Source organism: Diabrotica undecimpunctata, chromosome 3, assembly GCF_040954645.1.
Source record: "Diabrotica undecimpunctata isolate CICGRU chromosome 3, icDiaUnde3, whole genome shotgun sequence".
Taxonomy (NCBI): Eukaryota; Metazoa; Arthropoda; class Insecta; order Coleoptera; family Chrysomelidae; genus Diabrotica; species Diabrotica undecimpunctata.
This window is the reverse complement of record NC_092805.1, coordinates 113,841,188-113,864,966: the sequence shown is the minus strand read 5'-3', so window position 1 is coordinate 113,864,966 and position 23,779 is coordinate 113,841,188. Positions and strand designations below refer to the sequence as shown.

Here is a 23,779-nt window from a genome sequence, read left to right as displayed (position 1 = left end):
CCTCGAAATTCCCCCTTTTTTTTTGTCGCTATTTTAGCATTTTATTTGCCCTTTACGTTTAAAGTGAGCGTTTTACACAAATATCATAAGAATAATTTTCGTCTTGAAATAACTCTCTTCATTTCATCTCAATTATTAAAAAAAATTGTTATACATAAATAGGTTGCCATGAAAAATTTTCGGGAAACTTTTGAGCATAGTATCATAGTATTTTGAGCATCATAATAATATCGAATAAAACAAGTTTCAGCATGTGGGTATGAATTTTTGTGTGACAAAAGCCACACGCCTAGCATGCTTAGCAAGAAATAAAACCTAGTTTATCTGGGATTATTTATTTTACAAGCATTACTTAAACCAATAATATTTTTAGAAATAATTGGATAGGACAATTTGTCTTTTTCATAAAATCTATTATAAATAACATATTTACGAAGTTTGTTAAAGAAGTATATATATATATATATATATTAATCATAAATATTTATTGTTTACAATAAAAATTGAAAAAAAATTGTTTAAACAAATTAGATGGTTTATTTAACAATCTAATTATTTAAATAATACATATTTGTAATGTACGCACAAAGTAAATACAAATTAAAAAAGGGAACGTCGAAATCTAGAAACAAGAAACAGACAGTTCTTCCCCCTCCTGCGCTCTCACTAGTTTCAACGCCGACCAATTTTGAGGACCAGAATTTTGAAGCTTTGTAAACGATCCCATTATAATACAATTTTTTTCGAATTTTTCACGTTAAAACCTTAAAGTATGTTCTTTCACATGACTCTAATAAAGTATCTTAATTGTTATAAACAAAGCGACTATCAATTTATAAAAAAAAAGCACTAACTTCGTCCCAAAGTGTCCTAGGTCAACTTTTTCTCCTTTTAAATTTGTAAAAAAATTCAAGATGTCAAAATATAAAAAAAAAATCAGTTTTTTGCAGTCAATGGTTAAAAAGTTATTCTAATTGTTTATAAGCAAAAAATTGACATGTTTTGTCAAATTATTTTGCAATATTTTAAATTATTTTTCCTCATTTTTTTAAATAATATTAATAGAATAAATCTTTTTCTTATAGAATCTATCCGTATATTTATTATACCGATTTAATTTTCTGACTTATATTGTTGCAAAAAAAATTAATTTGGAATAAACAAATTAAATAACTTTTGAACTCTTTGACTGATTGACTTAAAATTTTGATCTTATTTTAAGCACCACAAGACCCAACATTGTGTGTAATATAAAGGTTATCAGTTTATTTTAAAAAAAAGTTATTAGTATTTATAACAAAACCGAAATTTTTGACTTATTTTGCAACTTTCTAAGCAACAAAAGGATAAGAACGTTTAGAAAAGGCAATTTTGAAGGTTTTTATGTAAATCCGAAAACTAATTTTCGAAACCAAGTTCAGATTTCTGCATTAATCTGCGCCTTCTAAGAATTGCAAGGTAAAACAGACGAAATAACATCTTTATCAACGTCTGTTTTGCCTTGCAATTCTTAGAAGGCACAGATTAAAGCAGAAATCTGAACTTGGTTTTGAAAATTAGTTTACGGATTTATTTATCAGATGTCCAGATCGAAGCCATTTTATAGTTGCTTCTAATATGACAAGAAAGATTATTTTCACGTTCAGAGCGGTTGAGAATAGCCGCTCCGAAGATCCCTTTAAGGGTGAAATAAGTATAAGCGGATACACAAACGCACTGTACGTGAAATAAAATCTTAACTGTCTTTTCTTCTTGTTTTTATATAACTTATGTTTCTTCTCCTCTTAAATTTGTTTTAAATGCTTTACTTTTTGGTGATAGACAAAAAAAGTGAAAATTTACTGTTTTCTTGATCTTAATTTGTTAATAATTAATTAAGTCCAAAAAATCGACTGCAAGAAACATATAGGTTCTTGTTATACAGGTCCATACTATTCAAAACAACTGTCGGTTGCCTCACCGGACTAGTGTCACAAAAAAAAGCTTATTTCCCTGGGCTAATACTAAAACTTTAAAAAAATATATTGCACCAACTTCATTGCACCAAATAAATAAATTTAAAACTCAAAGCCAAGTTATAAACAATGTTGAAATTGTCTAAATTTGAAATTCAGTATGAATCAGAGCTCTCCATCAAATTGCTGTCTTTATTTAATGTATTTTATTGTGGATGGACAAGTGACTTAATTTCATATTCCATAATATAAAAACAATTGTGAATCATGTCATAAATGTGCAAAGAACAAGTCAATAAACTATAAAAAAAATGAAAGTAATACCACAGAATAATAAACAATCAGAATGTCCAGTCTGCTTGAAAAAATAAGTACGCACATCTCAGTCAAGCAGACGGAATCAGCCATGTTTTAGTCAGAACCAATGCTATTCAGTGGCATTTTATCTGGTGTGCATAGACAAATTCACCCTGGTTTAATGTATTTACTGCAACTACAGACATAATATGCACTATTTTATTCGTACTTTTAGTTGAAGAACAGATTAAATTATTTCAAATGTACTAAATTATTAATCTCTAAAAATTTAAATTACAGTTCTGTCGTAGCTTGTCACAAATTTCTTAATTCGAGTCTATGTTTCAATCTAATACATGGCGTTTGTGTGCTGACAAACTTCAAAGGCGGCATCTGAGAGTAGGCATTCTGATTGTTTATTATTCTGTGGTAATACAAACAAGAATAATTTAATTTTCATACTTTAGAAGCTCCCAATTAAGATTGACATTGTACTCTACTAAATAATTGCTGCAGAAAATGAATGATAATGCATCTAAAATTCACCTGATACCACACTATCTAGCTGGTAATCAAAGAACTTCATAAACATAATGATAACAACCAAATAAACAACATGAGCTTGAATAAGCCTTTATATCTTGATTATAAATGGACCTTATTAATTTTTAAATCACTATTTTCTCTTTTGTCATTATACCCTTTCAAATGTGAAATCCATTACAATCAATATAATTAGATAAAACTAATATAAAGGCGTGTCCCTTTATTGAATAAAAAAGTAATAACATTAACGTTAACTTATTTTTTTACAGTAGATCATGCGAATTACTTTAGGTCTCCAACCAAGAAAACTTGACTCAGGAAAATATGATCAGATATAAACCTATAATACTTTTAAATCTACCACATTGACATAACTATTCCAATTAGTTATTTAACTAAATTAAATAATTAGAAGGCTATACTAGGTACAAATCTCTTGTTCTTTCTGGAGTGAAAATTGGAAACATGGAGACAAAAGAAAAAATTTACTATTTTAAAATTTTACTCTCATAGCCATAATGTAGGCAACTTTTATTACTTCAAAGCATGAAACAAAAACAATAGATTTGATTGATGTTACAATTTTTATGTCACCTTGTTACTTTAGTAACAACTAAAATCTATGTGGAAGTAAAACAAAAAAATCAGTCATTTTAATTTTAATGAAAAACAAGTAAATGAAGTTGTCAATCCAAATTAAACATGAGTGTAATAAAGAGATTATCTGAATATTTGTGCTCAATTGTTCAGAAAATAACTGTTACCTTAGCTTTCCTGCTCTTAGGAGTATCTGTTACAACGAAAACGACGTGAACCCATTTTAAAGCATCCACATGAGCATGAGTTTTCTTAAAAACCTGTAGGTGATGACAACCTTTGGCACTCATTTTTGTCATCAGTCTCAATTATAAGTTTATCTTTTTTTCAAGAAATCAATACCGTTGATCAGGATTCACTGTTTTAAAGCAACATATTAAGTGATATTAATATCAATTAATTGATTTTTTCAGGGTTTATAATGTACACCTTTCTTTATTTTTGACACTTAAGAAACTTCAAAGTTATACATGGTTTGTTTACTATTTATTTGCCTCGTTGCCAGATTACTAGATATTAATCAGTCACAGTAAAATAACAAATTTTAAATTATTTTTAATTTAAATATGGATATGATTTTAAGTTACATAATTATATTAATTTTTAAGTTGCTGTGATAGCATTTTAAAAATATTGTCAAGTAAAGTGGAAGAAAGCAATTTAAGGAGTACAATTGGTGGTTGCATAGCAACGTAGTAACATTTATGTCGCAGAAGTATATAGCCACGTTGCCATTTGACACGTTTAATAGTCTAACTTCATGTTAATAAATATCAAACCTTCAACGTCAAATAGCTGATTATTTAAAGAAAACCGATACACAGCAATGTAAATTAAAAAAATGACTACGGATAATAAAAATGTAAGTCTTCAACTTCCTTATTTTACATAAAATTAGTCTAAACTATACATATGTAAAGTTTTACGCTTGAAAGATTTATAGATTAGTTTTTATTTATTTTAATTTTATATTTGTTTAGAGACCAAAATATGTATTTCTTTGTGAATTGTAAGGTTTTGACGATCTTTTACATATTTTATTTTTATTTAGTCTAATATTTCATTAGTTCTAAATTAACGAACACAAGACGTTAATGAGAAATTTTCCTGTTAATTATCCTTGACTTCTTGTGGTTTTTAATTCAATATTTGGAACTTTGTACAAATATGTTTATGTAAGTCGTAAATACATCACAATAATTTAAAAATTATTAAAGTGTTAATGCTATAGGATCCCAATCTTGCTGATTCCCTAAACATTACATCTTGTATGTATCTGTATGTGTATAGATTAGTGTAATCTTTTCTGTTCATTACACAAAATGCTTTAACTAAACCAGCAAGCTTGCACTTATCTAGATGTGCCATGTGAGATCTGATACTGAACCATTTACACATAAAAACACTTCTATGAATTTCCCATTACACAAACTTTATAAACATTATATCAAATCAGAATATTATGTTTTTATATATATTTTTTTATCATTTAATGTAATACAATTTGTAATTTGGATGTCTTTTTTATATGAGTATGTTAGTTTCATATTTTTTATGTGGCATTGCTTTTCCTATAACTGTGTTCATTAAGTATTTGCAATGTATTAATGTAGGGAAGTCATGTAGTTCTAACAAGTCTTAAAACATTATTGATGTTGTTTATGTTATCATTTAGGTCATTGATAGCATACCTATTTTTGGTTGCAGTTTTAGAAGCTTTTCCATTTAAGAATATTCTGTTTGTTCATTCCTTTTAGACTTTTCTATTCTCATAATACTATTTTGCTATAGATTCTAAAATGATCCCCAAAAAGAAAGCTGTGGGTTTTGCTACACATTTTGCTTTAAGACATTTTCTATAATAATATGGATTATAATATGACAACTCATAACTCAATGACAACTGTAAACTATAAAATCTCAATTACAACTGTTACAAACTGTCCACCACATCTGTTTATATATATTTTCTGATGTTCCAGACTTCATTAGACATTTAAGATTTTTCTATAGCATTTTGAAAATTCCAGGTTTTTTCAATACTTCTTCTTTTTCATCATTGGACTTTTTCTATTTGGAATAAATCTCACAAAACTGCAATACTGCTCCCCCCTTTCTAGTTACTCGCCCTGCATAACTGGACTATCAGAGACTGATTGAAGCCAACAGAGTGGATCAGTTCCATGATATGGGGATAATCTCTCAATATGAACTACCTTGGGTTTACTTCTACGTGAAAACTGGATGCAGTAGATTAGATCACTTATTTTCTGCAAGATGGTGTACAGGGTTTCCCAGTTTCGTGGAAGTTTTGGACAGAGTCCTTTCTTACATGTGAGATTGTATACACATACTGGGTCACCTCTTTGGAATGTTGTATGTGTAGCATACATGTCGATTCTAGCTTTGGCTTTATCACTTTAAAGCTTCAAACTTTTACAGGCAAATTCATAGACTTTTCCAATTTTTCTTTCAAATTTTGGATGTATGTCAGGGATGGACATTCTTCTTCACAGAGAGGCAATCTTCCAAAAATGAGATATTGAGGAAGCTTCATTTCTCTTCTGTTGATCATCATCAATGGAGAATAACTGGTTGCTTCATGTTCGGAACTTCTATAGGCTAACAGGAATAGAGGAATTCAAGTATGCAAATCTTTTTGATTATCAGCAACAAACATTGAAAGGTACTGACAAATAGTTCTATTATGTCTTTTACAAACAGTCCGCCTGATTGCGGATGGAGAGGCATGGCGTGAGTTTTCTTAATACCCAAGATTTTTATTAATTCTTGCCATAATTCTGATTTGAAATTTCATGCGTGATTAGAATGTTACTCTAAAGGAACTCCATGTCTTGATACAACATGTGTTATGAATGCTTCTGCTACTATAGTTGCTTCTTGATTAGGAAAGGGTGCAATTTCTGGCCATTTTGAAAAATAATCCATTTCAATGATTAAGTACTTGTTTCCTCCCTCTGTGATTGGAAGTAGCAAGAATATCCACTTTTTATTGTGCCATTTTACCACAACTTCTTGTTCTATGGCCTTTTTTACTGTTATATAAATCACATTTCTTACACCAATCTTCTACATCTCAGCAACAATTGATCCAGTAAAATCTGTCTCCAACTCTGGCCAGTGTTCTTTTGAAAATCCTCCAGAAAGTCTGCTATGAAGTTCTTGCAACTCACTTTTAATGTGTGATTTTGGCAGTACCACTTATTGAACTGTATGTTCTCCATTGAGACTTTCCCACTTCCGATGTAGTAAACCATTGAAAAGACACAGAGATTCCCAGTGAGCTCAGTATGCCCAGTACATCCTTATAGTTCCACTGAATTTGGTTATTTCCTGCCAAATAGGTGTTACTCCATTTTTGAGCCATTCTCGTATGACTTTTATGTCATTACCTTTTTTTTTGATTCTATTTAAGGTTTTCCAGGGAAGTCTGACCATTATCTTTCTGTATAACTGTGGTCCTCTGGAGACTTACTTTTTTTTCTTTAAGCTGACACTGACTTTGAACATGTTCTCTTAACTTTTCTATTTTATTTTTACTAAGCGCTAGTTGCTTCCTTGGATCTGCAACTTCAGATTCCAGAGTATATTTCTCACTTCTGTGGTCACTTGTGAGAAATTGATTTCTTGGAGACTTAGACATAATCGATCTGTGCAACCTTCTGACCTCATGATTTGGTTCTTCTGTCTTTGCCTGGGATCAGCTTCTGCAATTATTTTTCAAATAATTTCTTCCGCAATTAAAACATCTGTTTTGATTTTGAGATTTTTGTTAAAGATTTTGCAGTAACAATGCTTAAAATTTGGGATAAAATTGGTTGTTGATTATCTGAGGTTGTAACTTCTTCATGTTCTCGAAATCTTATTTCTTTTAAATTTGGACAAGATCTGGATATGATTTTCCCCATTTCATACTTCTGGGCTGAGATTAGTGCTCCATTTAGTGATGATGTAATCAAATAGCTTGTTGCATTTCAACATCCTGTAGTCCATCTATGAATGTCTATACCAAATTTGTTCCAGGAAATCTTAAAGTGCCTGAAGGTATCCCAAATGCAATCATCTTTTAATATCAGGTTCATATTCTTGCAGGCTTTCGTTATGCTTTTGATACCGAACTTTCAGCTGACTTTGGAGATGCTGCTGACCATATCTTGTCTCTAAAGCTTAAACGAGAGAGGTATAACTGGGTGCATCCTAGGGAAGAAATTGCAAGATGGTTGCTGCCTGTCACAGTTGAAGTGACACTACCATGAAAGCTGCTATTTCTTTGTCAGTCCATCCATTTGCCCAGCTGCAGCTTCAAATTGAAAACAATAATTTTCCCATGCTGTTTGGCCATCAAATGTTGGTGGTTTTAAAATTTTGCTAGTTCTTATTGTAAGTACCTGGTTCAATTATGGAAGATGATGAAGTTGTTTGTTAAGATTTGACTTTAGTTACTGAAACAATATTAGATAAAAAAGCTTGGGTATTCATTTTTCTTTCTAATTCAACTATTTGTCTTTCTAAATCAACTATTTGTCTTTCTAAATTGGATATTAAATCATTTCTATGTTGTATTAATTTATTTTCTAAATTGGTTTCTAAACTGTTTTGTTGTTCTACTACATATTTTATTTTCTAAATTATTCTGTTATTCTTCTAATTTATCTATTCTACTAGTAATTTGACTTACTTCTCACTGTGAAAATTTTCGTGAATTTGGGAAAAACTACACATGATTTATACCTCTACTTTTCTATGCCTCTCTTCCTCTTGTCCATGCTTCTCTTTAATTTCTTCCACTTGTCTACGCTTCTCCTTCAGTTCTTCCTCTTCTGTTCTATGCTTCTCCTTCAGTTCTTTCTCTTATTGTCTATGCTTCTCCTTTACCTCCCAATGCTTTTCCCTTTTCTTCTTTCTCTTCTTGTCTACATTTAAATTCAGTGGATCATGTATTTAAAACTAACAACTACTACTGCTACTACTACTGTACAACTACTACTACTGTACAACTACTACTGCTGTAATCTCACTGCTGTCCCAATGTTAGACTTCTTTAAAATAACTGAATACCAACAATATTACAATACTTGTTTACAATAACTCAATGACAACTATAAACTTCAAAATCTCAATTACAACTGATACAAACTGTCAACAACATCTGTTTTTATATATTTTCTGACATTCCAGACTTTATTAGACATTATAAGATTTTTTGATGGCATCTTGAAAATTCCAGGCTTTTTCAATACTTGTTCTTTTTCGTCAATGGACTTTTTATAGTTGGAATAAATCTCACGGACTACTGTAACAATAAGCTACATTTAGAATATTAGCTTGTATAGTTATTATAGTCACGAACTTAGTATCTTAGACTTGGTCTAGAGCAGGAGTGCTAACACTTTAATGGTTTATAATTGATCACAAAATATTTGGACAATAAGCATTTGACAATAGCAACCTATGGCTACCAAAAAGAATACTATTAGAAGTAGCCTAAACCCTAGTCACAAAAAAACGCATTTTGAAAATGCCTTTATTACACTTACAATGCAAAATATAAGAAACTGGTCTGTAAGAAGTCTGGTACTGTGCGATTGTCTATACATTAAGACAGTTCATAATTAAACAAATTACTGACTGTCTAGAATGCATGCAAGGATATATCATCTGCTCAAGGATAAGTCTCCATTCTCTCCCATTCTTCGCCTTGGCTTTCTAGTTTCGTACTCCCAACATTCTCAAGTCTTCCTCCACCTGATCCTTAAATCATGCTCTGGGTCTGCCTCTCCTTCTCACTCCATCTATTTTTTGATTATAAATATGTTTTGGCGGCTCCATCTCATTCAATCTCTATATGTGACCTAACCACCGCAGCCGGTTTATTTTGATGGACCTAATAATATCAGATTTGTCATACAGGCGGTAAAGTTCGGAAGTATAGCGTCTGCGCCATAATCCGCCCTCCTGTACTCCTCCGTAGATATACTGGAGGATTTTACGCTCAAAGCATCTTAAACGTTCTTCATCGCTCTTTGTTATCGTCCATGTTTCCGACGCGTAGGTGAGGATGGGCTTGATAAGAGTTCTGTATATCACTAGTTTCGTTCTTTTTGTAACTAGGCTTGTTAAAATTTTTTTTAATCCTTAATAGGCTCTATTTGCCAGATATATCCGTCTGTTAATTTCTGCACTTACTGCATTATTCTGATTAATTTGTGAGCCTAGATATATAAACTCTCTTACTCCTTCGAAAGTATATGTTCCGATCGTTAGATCTTTGGGTTGTGCTGCTTGTATATAATTTGATACTTTCATATACTTCGTCTTACTAGTGTTAACCTCTAGTCCCATTCTTTTTGTTGCTGCTTCAAGTGCCTTGAATGATTCGACCACGTCCGCCTTTCTTCTTGCAATAATGTCGATGTCATCGGCGTACGCTAGTAATTGTACGCTGCGATTAATAATAGTTCCTCTGGTTGTTATTCCAGACTCTCTTATCGCTTTCTCTAGTGCAATATTAAATAGAAGGCATGATAGGCTGCCTCCTTGTCTAAGTCCTATGAAGTAATTAAAGATAGCAAAAAGTTCTCTGGATGGAATCTTAAAAAAGAACAAATATGTTTACTCAACAAGAAAATTTCAGAAATTATAGGTACAAGCTCCCAGACTAATTCATCAAATCAAAAAAACATCAACTGATAATGGTAATGACTTCCAATAATAATCAGCAAGGAAAAAGTTCCCATTAAAATTACATCAAAACAAAATAATACAACAATAAATTATTCTCCATAAATGAATCAACTATTAAATCAAGAATACAAATCAATTTTTAATCTAAAAACAGAAGTTTTAATTAATAGCACACCCTTGTTAGATATATAGAACTGTGCATCATAAAAATTCAATTCAAATTCAAGAAAAAACTAACAAGAAAACTATTTACAAATTAATATTAAATAAACTTGTCCAAAGCTGCAAACAAAGTCATAAGAAAAATACAGCAGCACAAAATAATCCACTAAAAATGACATTGTTTGCATATAATCAAAAATAGAAGATGCAATACTAAGTGAGCATTTGTAAGAAAACAACATTCTTCACCTTTGTTGTAACATCGATAGGAATAATAAGGGCAACATAACCCATAAGAATCATAACTGGCGATATCAATGCATTTAAGAAACTATTAAATTAGAAAGTGGATTACAACTGTAGGCACTACCTTGTGTACCCAAGTTCATCTCCAAAACGGACACCTGTATGGAGTTCCAAATGTATCTTTTTCATACACACAATAGAAAACTTTTACACTACATTAAAGTGACGCAAATGTGAAGGGAAATATGTCACATATCCATATTCTTTCCCTCTTTTGTCTATAGTAGCCTGTAGTTGTACAGAACATGAATCATGGATAAGAAAAACCCAAAAAGACCAGCTGAGCCAATTACAGGAATAGCCAGTACTTGAATAAAATCTATAAGTAATCCGCAGAATTTGATCCTAAATAACAAAAATAGCAAAATACATAAAAAAATCACAGTACTTGAATACATAATTAAAATGTATGTTAATAAAATTAACAATCCTAAAACTATCAATGAGCTGATTATTTTTTCTCATACAAAATATTATATCTATAATGTGCTATAGTATAGTTTCAAAATTGTAGGTACTAAATTGTGAGAAATGATAATTGCATTTTAATGACAACACTGTTGTCAGGTTGTGATTATAGTCTATCAACTTCTATATTAATAATTCACATACAGTCAAAAGTCATAGAATAAAAGACAAAGTATCTAGTAAAACATACAATGCTGACTAGTAGAAAAGAAAAGTAGATCGTCGAAGCTGCAAGTTAGAGAGATATATCAATCAGACTTGATATTCACTGCATACCTGATAGAGTATTGTTTATACTGCTGCAGTGAAATTTAAAAATTAATATGTAAAAAAAGTATTTTTACTAAATTTATGTTTTTGTCTGTTTTTGAAATATAATTACGTTAATCTTGTTTAGCCTTTGGAATTTAATGTATATAGGTAGTTATAGAATATGTATATAGGAGTTATAGAAGACGCAAGTATTTTAATTTGACAATGTATGTAAACAACATTAACTTACTTATAATTATATGAAGCAGTATTGACAAAGTAGCTTGATATCTATGGTGAAAGATCAAAACATAAACTATCATCTGAATAAAATTTTTGTATTTGGGTGTATGTCTCATTGCAAGATTTAATAATTCTACAGCGTTGGTGACAGCTCCAATTCTCTACTATGGTAAGACGCACTGTCCATAATGACAACAGAATTTATTTCAAGGCTTAATAAAAGCTTTGGTCCAACATTCAAATTATTGATCATCCATTTCTTCAATGGTCGTCCATAGTTTTCTTCGATTCAAAGAGTAACAAACTGTTATCCAAAAAACCTGAATCACTGCCCATGTGTGTTAAAATGAGTATTCATCGTTTGATCGTTGGTATTTTCAAACCTGTTGAAAACCCTTTAATAAAGGCTTGTCGACGGTTTCTAACTTCAAAATTTTGTCACACCTGTGAGACAGTATCGCCTCGAGTCAGACAAGTTTCATCTAAATAGTAGATTTTTCTTCACAAATCAAGGAAACAGACAAAAAGCATTTAGAATTTATAATTTCAACCAGAGGAACAAGTGAGGAAAATATAACAACTGAGAAAGATATATCAAGCGATATAGAGAACAGTTGTTAGAAGGAATACAGTGGAAATTCTTAGTAGTAGGTGTAATAACAATTTGGTGATATAATTAAATATATATGATCAGATGTAATCTCTGTTTTATTTTTGAAATTATCAAATAATACATTTGCCGCTTTAACAAATGTGTCTCTTATTGCCCTTTCACATTCGAAATGTTTCTGATGTTTCGGAGTTATTTGGGAAATTGTCAAAGACGTATTCACTAATCTACTAAAAAGGGCTCTTCCTTTAAACCACTTGAGACTAGCGTTTTCTTAACATACCTAGTTTTTTGAAGAAAAAAAAATGTTCGTAGTTTGGTAATACCTTTCTAAATTCTTCAGTTAAGGCACCTTTCCACCCATTGTGTCACCAATGATGTATGCCCTGCTTACAAAATTCTTATGGCACTTGCTCAAAGAGTTCATTTACGGCATTTTGTACTTCTTCGTCCGATTAAAAACGATTACCTTTTAAAGCCTTTTTCAGTGGTCCAAATGTGAAAAATCGCAAGGCGATAAATCGAGACTGTATGGTGGATGCTCTAATATTCTTTATTTCTTTCGTTGTGGATTTTCTTTCACTACTTTAGGAACATGGGTCAAACATTGTCATGCAGAAGAATGACACTACGTGAAAGTTTCCTGTACGTTTTTGTCTTACTGCTAAGGCAACAAATTGACTTAATTGTCTTCAAAATGAGCCAACGAAATTCTGAAAATATCGTGGACAGAACACGTCACAAAGAGGTTATGAGAAGGATGAATAAAGAAATAGAAATTTTAAATATAATTAAAACAAGAAAATTGGAATATCTCGGACATATTGCACGTGGAGAGAAATACACCTTGCTCCAACTGATTATGCAGGGAAAGATCCAAGGAAGGAGAAGCATAGGGAGGCGTAGAATCTCATGGCTGCGCAACCTGAGAGAGTGGTACGGATGTACATCAAATGAACTTTTCAGAGCAGCCGTCTCAAAAATCCGAATAGCTATGATGATTGCCGACCTCCGCCGCGGAGATTGCACTTGAAGAAGAATTGTAATTTGTCTTCCACGCTCTCAAATCACTGGTCTGCCATTGACCTTCTGGACGTGAAGCAGTCCCATAAAGATAAAAGTCTAATGCGGCGATCTTGGTTTGAGACCACTCTTCTAACACGTCCTGTACCTCTAGCTTTTTGTGTACAGCCTTCCTAATTCCATGCCCCGACAACAAACCACCTCAACCATATTGATACTTCTCTGTAACCTCATGGCTATTTCTCTAAAGTACAAAGCGGCTGCATGCAAGCCCATTATTCAGCCCCTATCAAACGCACTGAGCTGTTGAAAATCTAAAACCATCGCTTAATTACTTTTTTGTAAGAAGAGAAGATACCACAAAAACCACTTTGCCGGTATGGTTTGAAAAACGAATAATGTTTTGTCCTAAAATAGATATTATATATTCTTGGAAATTAGTTGTAATACATTCAGTATTACTATAACACCTTATAGGTGTTGTTTTTTCTGTCTGTATATTAATTATAAAAAATATGGAAGCTGATAAACATGTCTGTTATATAGAGCTGCGAGATCACCAATTAAAGTCTCGTACAAGATTGAAGCTCATTATTTCTCACCGAAGAAGCTAATATTCTTCATAATTGGCTAGTAGAGCTTATAGTATTAGTAGTTAATTAAATAATTTGCCAAAAAGACACTATTAAGGATTTAAATTTACAACTATTCAGCACAGGATATTTTCAAATAATATAATAATAAAATAATGGTGGCACCACACTTCGCTATATTGTATTTGTTATGCGACTTCGCTGTGTTCGCCCAAATATTTGTTATTCTTCAGCGAATAACAGATACGCTACTCCATACTTGTGCCGGCGAGCCAAACATGCCAAATATTTATGTAATCCGTATTCGGCAGAACCAAAATGGACGTATACGTATTGACGGTCGCTGCAATCACAAATCAAAACGTAATAGGTACGATAGTTGTATATAAACACCCAAATTTGTCAAATTTATGGTTCAAGAATAACGAGAATTAGAATAAAGTTAGGTTAAGATAAACAGCGAGACAACCACCGGTGCGACCGAAGAGTGGGCAGTCGACACATACATTCGGCTTATTCGTGCCCTTTAAAGCGTGTCAAAAAACCGACAAGTGGACGGGTCCTATTCGGGTATTCGCTTATGCGTGCCATTAAATCAAATAATTGACGAATGTACCTTCCACACTGTGTCACGCGGCCGAATATGGCGCATAACGAATAACACATAGCGAAGTGTGGTGCCACCATAACAGAAATATGATATTTTAATTATATCTAAATATCTATCTTATAGGAAGGTTTTATGTTGTCGTAAATATGGTAGAAAGTTGGAAGTTTGTTTGTTGATTTTGTTTTTAAATGTGGAATGTCAGATGCAAGCAACACAATTGTATTGTTAATTCATTGTAGATTTAACTTTTACTTCTCTTATTACTTAGAGCTTAGGGGAGTTGGCAATTGAAGCTTCAGAAATAGTGAGTAGGTTAGAACAAGCCGCCGAAGGAGTTCCAATACCAGAAAATGTCCATAATCATTCTACTGTATTCTTAGGATTAGAAAAGAAACATACTGACGAAATTATCAGAACTATCCATGGGTTGATTAGTACAGATGATGAGGGTGAACCCCTCAACTTTCCTTCTCTGGATAGTGTTACTAAGTTGGTAATGGTAACGCACAGTTTGGCAGTCTATTGTGGAGGTCTAGAAAGGCCTATTTTGCAGAAGTTAAGCACAAGATTTACTACTGATACTACTAGATGGATAACTCAGTTATTTGGGTAAGTTTTTTAACCAAATTTTATTTTTTTTTATAACAAAATACTGAAAACTTTTGTTTTCTCAAAATAAGCAAAAAATTACCACTCGCACGGGAGCGATTACGAAAACAACATGGTGGTACATAGTAGTAATAACTTAACTCAGGTAACAATAATTTAAGTTTATGATATAATCATATGGTTGTAAGGTCTTGTCTAGAGTGTCATGTGGTGACAGTATAAATTGGTTTATACAATGAGGACTGGATTGCTCGTGGGGATGAATTTGTGGAGCTTTAATAGGTTTGCCATAATCTCCTGGTGATTATGTTCCCTTATTTCGTTCTAACATCTTTGTAAATTTTGACGTGACCGGTTGACGTGGCGTCTGTTAAGACGTTTTAGCATACTGACCTGCGAGTTCACTGCCAGGTATACTAATGTGAGACGGAAACCATATAATGGTTAGCTTAGAGTTTAATGTAGAAAGGTGTTAGCAAGGGTGATGGACTTTTTAGACAAGGGGGTGATAGGTAAATAATTCCTGAATGTATAAAATGGAAGCTAGAGAGTGTACAGATATGTCGTGTGTGCTGTCGGTTTCCTTTGAGTGTGGACTTAATTCAATTTTTGGACAATAATTTTTTAATATTTTTCTCCACATTTAAGCGTTATACAAGGTCTATCTATCTAATTAGGCTTCTTCGGTCCATATTTGAACATAGGCCACCCCAATCCTTTTCCATTCTTCTCTGTCTGTCGCTATAGTCATCCACCTAGCGCCCACGTGCTTTTTGATATCATCTGCCCATCTCATTTGGGGTCTCCAATTCCAACGGTCTCCAACTTATAAGAATTTTGTTCCATCGGTCTTCTTTTTGTCTTATATTGTGTCCGGCGAATCTCCATTTCAATTTTGCAACTTCTTGTCTAACATCCCTCACTTTTGTTTTCTCTCTTATTCACTCGTTTCTCTTTTTATCCATTAGTCTTATGTGCAACATTTGTCTTTTCGTTGCTCTTTGGGATTTTATCCATGTTTGCTTTTGTAAATGTCCACATAAGTGAGAACAGGGAGTACGCATTGATTGTATACTTTGGTCTTAAGATGCTGTGGTTATCTTTTGTTTTTAAGAATGTAGCTTAGTTGGCTAAATGCCACCCATGCCAGTCTAACTCGTTTTTTATCTCTGCTGTTTGGTTTTCTTTGTTAAGTTTTATAGTTTGACCCAGATATATATAATCCTGAACTTGTCCTATTTCATCTTGTCCGATCCTCATTGTGATGTTTTTATCTGTATTTGTTATGATTTTCCAGAGCCTGATTGAAAAGTTTCGGTGATATTGTGTCACCCTGCCTCACGCCTCTATTTATTTGTATTGATTTTGTTCATTCATATACTTTAATTGTCGTTTTGGCATCCTTATATATATATATATATATATATATATATATATATATATATATATATATATATATATATATATATATATATATATTGGCTATTAGTTCCGTATATCTGTGGTCAATTCTGCTGTTAATCAAAGAACTTTTCACTGCCCAATGTTCGACACTGTCGAGAGCCTTTTCGAAATCTATGAACGCTATATATATATATATATATATATATATATATATATATAGAGGAATGTGGTATTCATTTGCTTGTGCTATAATTATTTTCATACTTAGTAAATGGTCACTTGTGCTAAATCTCTTTCTAAAACCACCTTGTTCTTTCGACTGGTACCCGTCGAATTTTGTATCCCCTTTCTTGTGTAGGATAATGGTTACGGATTCCTTCCAGTTATTTGGGATTCTTTTTTCTTTTAATATCTTGTTAAAAGGGAATGTAGAGTATTAATTACCACTTTTCCACCATATTTCAGCATCTCTGCAGTTATTCCATCTTTTCCAGGCGATTTGTTGTTTTTCATTTCTTTCAATGCCTTCTTTATTTCTGATTTGCTATTTCTGGCTGTAGCTCTGAGTTGACATTTTTTATTTTAGCCTTAAGTTGGTTTTTAATTCCTTCTGGTTCCAGAAGAAGTTATACAAGGTAACAAAAACATATTTATCATTAAGGCTGTTTTATCGGTGCACCAAAACCTAGGGACAGTGTTTTCTCTGTTATTTACTGACAAAATGTCTCGAAATTTGGACACGTTATTCGAAATTATGTTGCCTTTAAACTGATGGTTTTACTTTTTTTATTTTTTTGAAACTTCTGTTGAAAAATTGGAATATACTGTTTAACGTTCTATTATAACCAAACTTTTTACGCCCATCACTCGAAAGAGTTTTTTTTTCTGTAATCGTTGATTTTTGTTTCACCTTTCTGTGTCCAGTAATAATCGAGAAAAGCGTGTTCCAACTTTAAAGAAAATTGCTAAAAAATACTAAAATCTAATAGTGAAACGTGTTACTCATCATCGGCGCTTAGTTTCATCGTTATCGCCTTCGTGACGTCAAATCTCATGAACGTACGGTCAGTTAGTTCGTGTTAAAACTAATTTGAATGGAGAATAATGTATTTGTTGTCATTAAACTACCCGTCGGCCGGCGGCACTGAGTAAAGATGGTCTCGCGTAAGCAGTGTAGAAAAGTAAGTGATACGCCCATTTCAAATCGCAGTGTACATGAACTGCTAAAACAGCCTTAAAACAATGAGTTGACATTTTTTATTTTAGCCTTAAGTTGGTTTTTAATTTCTTCTGTTTCCAGAAGAAGTTATACAAGGTAACAAAAACATATTTATCATTAAAACAATCTATTTATGCACAATTAATAAAAAATATTGTACAAAATATGGTACACCAGGCATATAACCTACTATTAAGTTTGGATATGGAATGAAACAAAATATTTGATAAGGAAGCCTGCAATATTGTATTTTGAACACCGCATTTTTTTATCGAATATAAACACTATACACATGTACGAGATGGGGTTGGTCTACCTGAAATGATAAATAAAACCAGTATCACAGAGGAAAATTGTCTATTTTGTTTTATATGTGGATCCTTTTCTTATTCTAGGAACTACTTTACAAAACGAATTGGTTGCAGTAGGTAGTGCAGAGTTTAAACTAAGCGTTATTAAATTATTGTGATGTCATTGTACTGCAATTATTTCTGTAATTATATGCCCCACTGTTTTCTTTTCTCATATTTTTCGAATATTGTGCATTTCTTCTAAACCATTTTCTATAACCGTGTCGGTGACTAAAAATCTTTCCGTCAGTTTCGTAAGCAAAATAGAGGTAAAACGGTACTCAAGAACAAGATTAAACTATTATTTTGCCATATTTCTTTTAGCGGATCAGAATATTCTAATAAAATGCTAGCTCTGACTTCATAATCTGTATATATTTTCCGTAACTTAAATTATCCATCCACATTGTACCTTCAAGACCATAGTCTTCATATGTTATGAAAATACATGCATTTCCTGAAAGCACCAAAGTAATAGTGTCTACATTTGCTACTAAATTTTCATCATTCTATAACATCCAATAAAAAACTTCTAAAAGGAAATAGTATGGTGTTTGTCTGCCTTACAATATTTTGTACATTAAAATCAAATAGCCTAACACTAATTACAAAATAATGATTTCACCAATTTTTTAAATCTATATCGAAACATATATGTATTTTTTACCCGTAAGTACAAATTTTTTTTTTTTTTTTTGCATAAATATAACAAATATTTAGTTCTTAGCACATGGTACTCCATATCCAGCCATATTATGAAACTTATAAACTCTATCACATAATTATCGTCAGACATCACAAATCGAGCAGTTCATAACTACATCTTATGGTTGATTAAGACTTACGGAAAGTATTTAAGCTGTTAGCAAGAGAAAAGATTCGCACAAGTCAAATCATGTTTATGGTGTACAATTTATTGTACGTCAGGCTCATCTGGGTTAATAACCTTTAATATACGTTACACAAACGAAAAATGCAAATAAGGTTGCTTTTTGTGGTAACTGAACAGCCAACACTAGAATCACTTTTGAAAGCATCAGAGCGTAATACTTGATCCAAGTGAATCTTGTGTTTACAAGGCAAGATAGAAGGCAAAAGATCTCAAGGGCGCAGAAGGACATCGTGGTTGAAGAACATCAGACAGTGGGCAGGAATGACTACCATACATCTATTTAGAGCAGCTGTCAACAAAGTTGTATGGACCAACGTGATTGCCAACATCCACAGAGAATAGGCACCAAAAGAAGATTTCTTGAAATGTTTCCAAGTAGGGAAGTCTGGAATTCTTCGCATTGGTGTCTTGCAGATATGTAATGTATGGTTTAAATTTAGGTTTTAAATGTTTGATTCTCTCCAGCTGAGAGAAGAACGCATCGCACTGAATTATTTTAAATACGAACAAGAAATAATGAAGACGATGAAGAGGAAATATACAAACACAAAGACGCGAGAGAAGGATAGGGAGTTATTATTCAATTTGAATGCTTCGATAATATTTAACATCAAAAGGTTACCCGAAAAAGCACTTTTCTCACATTTATGTGAGATATGCTATATATGATACAATACCATTTATTTATGTTTAATTAACATATTAATAAAAAAGTTACTACGTGCCAAATAATGATAAGTATACTACTTAAAGTATTTAGTTCGATAATGTCGCAAATATATATAAAAATAATTTTTTATTTTATCTTTTAATTTGCTTTTATATGCACTAAATAATAAATTAATAATAAAAACCATGACTGGCACGCCAAAAGTTTTATCAACCGTATTTGTTCGTTACACCCACTTTATGCTACGTGTTACAAATTTTAACATTTCGCACTCCGGTCGTCTTTAAAATGACGCCGTAACATCATCGTTTATTTCAAATTTTCTTGTGGCATTTTAAATTAATTACTATTTAAATGGGAATAAGCCACAATTAAAGGTTAAAATACGTTTATTGACGTTTCAATTTCCACTTCGGAAATCGTTCTCAAAATACAAACATTAGTGTTTTGTATTTTGTAATGTTTGTATTTTGAGAACGATTTCCGAAGTGGAAATTGAAACGTCAATAAACGTATTTTAACCTTTAATTGTGGCTTATTCCCATTTAAATAGTAATTAATGGGGCAACATACTTTATCATTCGTCATTTTAGCATAACATGTAAAGAATCTGGAGTTTTCATTTATGAATGCATACGTTTCATTTGTTTAACCTGTCTAATTGTGAAGAATGGCTATTGAAAATTCGATTAGTATGAAGACTACACAACTTGTTTTGTTTCTTCATTGTAAGTTATAATGGAGCGTATTGTTGTCTTGCATACTTTAATTTTCATATCTGTATCACGATGTTTTTTTTCTCAATGTTATGTCGTTTAGATAAATGTAGAAGATAAATTTCATTATGTCGTTATTAGAAACTTAACCCCAACTTACAACCCCATACAAGTGACTCACTTTATTAAAGAGAAGCTAGATATCAAGCAATATATTATATGTCATTCAAAATATATGTATAATTTAAAACCTCCATTGACTTATTATTCAAAAAGGAAATTTGGCCACCTTAATGGCAAATTTGGTATAGCGAATCCTCATATTAACCAATGCCTTCATCTGAGTCAAATATAAGTCCGAAGAACATCGGAAGCCCTGTTAGCTTGGAAGATGCAGTTACCATTTCAAGCAACGACAAAAATGAAATAGAAAACAGAAAATACTCACAGATCAGCATTCCATCGAAATTGGCAAATCTAAGAATCCTTTTAAGAGAGAAAAATACAATACTTGGGTCATGTTGTTGAGAGGTGAAAGATGTGAATTACTCCAAATCATATTGGAAGGTAAATTTCAGAAGAAGAATAATCCTTTCCATTTCCATATTAATTTTATTAAGAAAGATACTTTGGAACCAGCGACAAATGTGGATCCTATGACCCCACCAAGAGTTAGATTAACCAATAACTCGAACAGTCGATATCTCTAGCAAGGTTAAAGGAACCGATTAGACGACCAACCTGCTTCAGTATGTTACGATGGATTTACCAACACAAGCGTTAAATTCTTTTTGGCTTCCGAAGGACTTCCCACTAAGATGGAAGAGATACGAAAAATCCTTCTAGCATTTAACGATGCTTATGGAATTCGTCCAACTGAGGTGGAAGCTGATCTTGCTACTTTTAGGTCCTTTCTACTTCGGCAAGAATTATTCACCTGCAAAATCAAGTGAATGTCACCGAAATTACTATTTCGTTGTCTCTCCAAAACGAAATTTTTTAACAATATGACGTGTTCTGTAGGGCTAGAAACCTCAAACTATTTTAGTGATGACAACTTTAGCATGGTTCTGATTAATATTCGTCCTATAAGATATAAAACAGATGATTTTTTTTTTGTTTCTAGAAGAATTAGGATTTTCTCCGATAGTTGCGGTTACAGAGCACTGACTTAAAGTGAACGAGCCTTTTTTTGTAGAAAAATATACAAAAATTGCTAAGAGTGATCGTTCAAGTTCAGATCATGGTGGCACATTAATTCTTTCTACAAATAATGATTTCTTTCCGGTAACCAAATATGACTTTTTGTTAAATGAAGCCTTCTTTGAATTTTCCTTAGTTTATAATAAGAATCTTAATCTATACATTATTTACATTTATAGATCATTTGACTCTTCCACGGAACTATTTTCTTAGAACCTGCTAAATTTGTTAGATGATCTCTCAATAAAAGCAGACAAATTCTATGCGGCGGCATTAGTTACGCTGCTACTTGTGCTACTCAACTGTCCTTGTCAATATATATCTATCAATATATTCTAATCTTATGGTCTCACAATGAATGTTAATATTGTCTCATATTTCTCACCCCTTGTACGCTCCACAACTATTAATCCAGGACTATCTGATCATGAAGCAACATATACCAAGTTTAACACTCTCAACAAACTCTCCTCGAAAACCCGACGTTTAGGTAGGACTTTTTCCGCTCAGAATTTTCGTAAGTTCCAAAATTTATGCTTGACTTCTGGGTGGCACTTTCCTTCTGTAGACCAGGTCTATAATTTCAGTGATTTTTTAGATAGGCTTATCTGTATTTTCAACAAGGCATTTTCTTTAATTACATTTAATTCTAAACATCACAAACCCTGGACTACCAAAGGTATCCGCATATCAGCCAAGAATATGCGTTCACTACTGTACATCAAGAAATTTACTACTAACATCTCCGTTAGTGAATATATCACCAAGTACTGAGAAACTTATCTAAAACTTATCAAAACAGTTAAACAAGCATACTATCAAAATAGTCTGGGAAGCTCTAAAAGTGCTCTATTGTCTTACTACCGGTACTATCCAAAATTATAGAGACTTATAAAAGCCCGACATGTATTTTCTCGTTGAAAACAACATTTTATCACAAAATCAGTCCGGCTTTTTATTGTATGTGGAGTGCCACAAGGTTCAGTATTAGGTCATCTACTTTTCCTTATCTTGATAAATAACATCACTAATTTAAAAAATACCAGTATCACCTGGAGGAACTTTAATATTACAACTCTTCATGTAGCTATAACTTCTTATCTACTCAAAATAAAAACCTGGTCCGACTCTAATTTAATCTCTTTCATTGTGCATAAGACAGTAGCATTATCCTATAAAGGAGCTCTTCAACTTTTGCTTCTTAATAATAACGAAGGAAATTAATTTAGCATCTTCCAAAATAATATATTTTTCTTTGTTTGAATCTTATCTTCGATGTGGTATTACATTTTGGGGTTCTAGTACAGTTGCCCAATCTGATGTTATTTTTAAATTACAAAAAAGAGCAATACCGTATCTGTTTGGCGTTAGAATAACAACTCACTGTAGGAGCTACTTAAAAAATCACGGGATTTTACTACTTGTGTCTTTATATATTTTAGAAACTGTTTGCTTAATTCGTGAAAACCTACGAATGTAGGTTTTCACGAAAACCTAATGTTTTCCAGCAATACCTAATCATGACTACTCCACCAAAAATTCAACCTTTGATGTTTACTTACCGATCCCATCCACTGAGTTAGTAAAGAAATCTGTATTATATTCGTCAAAAAACGATACAACCATCTCCCTTTACAACTCAAATCTGCAACATCTTTCCCCAAGTTCCGTAAAATGACAAAAGTTTCTCTATCTGAAAGACCGTATTATTCAGTAGAAAAGGTTCTTAACGAATAATTAAGAAATTACAGTAACTTTATGTACAAGTAACTAAAGTATTTTTACCTATATTTGGATAACATATGCAGCAACTTCAACATATTAGGTCGTAAGGTTTTATTACGCAATTTGCAATTTATTTAAATTTTGCAATATATTGTTTATTTTATTACGTTTTATTTTGTGATATTGACGATTTATATAATTTCAGTAAATTGTAATTGTTATTGGTATTTTCTGACTTGTAAAATTTTCCATAAAATTGTACAATTTTCAGTATAAAGCTTATTTCAATTCGAATCTATTCTATTCTATTAGGCAGGCGGCTACTTCATTAGAGTTAAAATTGATTAATTATTACACCATACATAATGATTAAAAATTATTTAAAGAATTATAACTTTTAGATTACCTTTACGACAAATAGAAAAATATACTTGTGGCAAAATTACAAAGAAACCTTGGTGAACAATCAATCTTATTACCTCTTCCAATCCGTCTCTCTTAGCCATTACATATTAAGGGCCCCATAGGTCCTTCTTTAAATGTTGTCATTGTCTTTCCGTCGGCTTGTTAGTCTGTCCAAATCACCACTTTTTTTTTCTTATAAACTCGATTTTTTGAAGGCAT

General features: G+C 32.1%; 2 protein-coding genes across 2 annotated transcripts in view; one reads left to right on the top strand and one right to left on the bottom strand.

Moving 5' to 3' along the window:
• The window catches only part of not (ubiquitin carboxyl-terminal hydrolase nonstop), a 44,686-nt gene extending 40,777 nt beyond the window's left edge, over positions 1–3,909 (bottom strand). Inside the window, exon 1 of the mRNA XM_072526662.1 lies at positions 3,563–3,909. Within this exon, the coding sequence (XP_072382763.1) occupies positions 3,563–3,694 (132 nt within the window). The 5' untranslated portion in view covers positions 3,695–3,909. The remainder of the gene's footprint in view (positions 1–3,562) is intronic.
• A 189-nt stretch (positions 3,910–4,098) lies between these two features.
• Positions 4,099–23,779, top strand: part of LOC140437249 (pyridoxal-dependent decarboxylase domain-containing protein 1-like) — a 46,113-nt gene continuing 26,432 nt past the window's right edge. The window contains exons 1-2 of the mRNA XM_072526659.1: positions 4,099–4,257; positions 14,636–14,976. Coding sequence (XP_072382760.1) covers positions 4,237–4,257; positions 14,636–14,976 — 362 coding nt within the window. The 5' untranslated portion in view covers positions 4,099–4,236. The remainder of the gene's footprint in view (positions 4,258–14,635; positions 14,977–23,779) is intronic.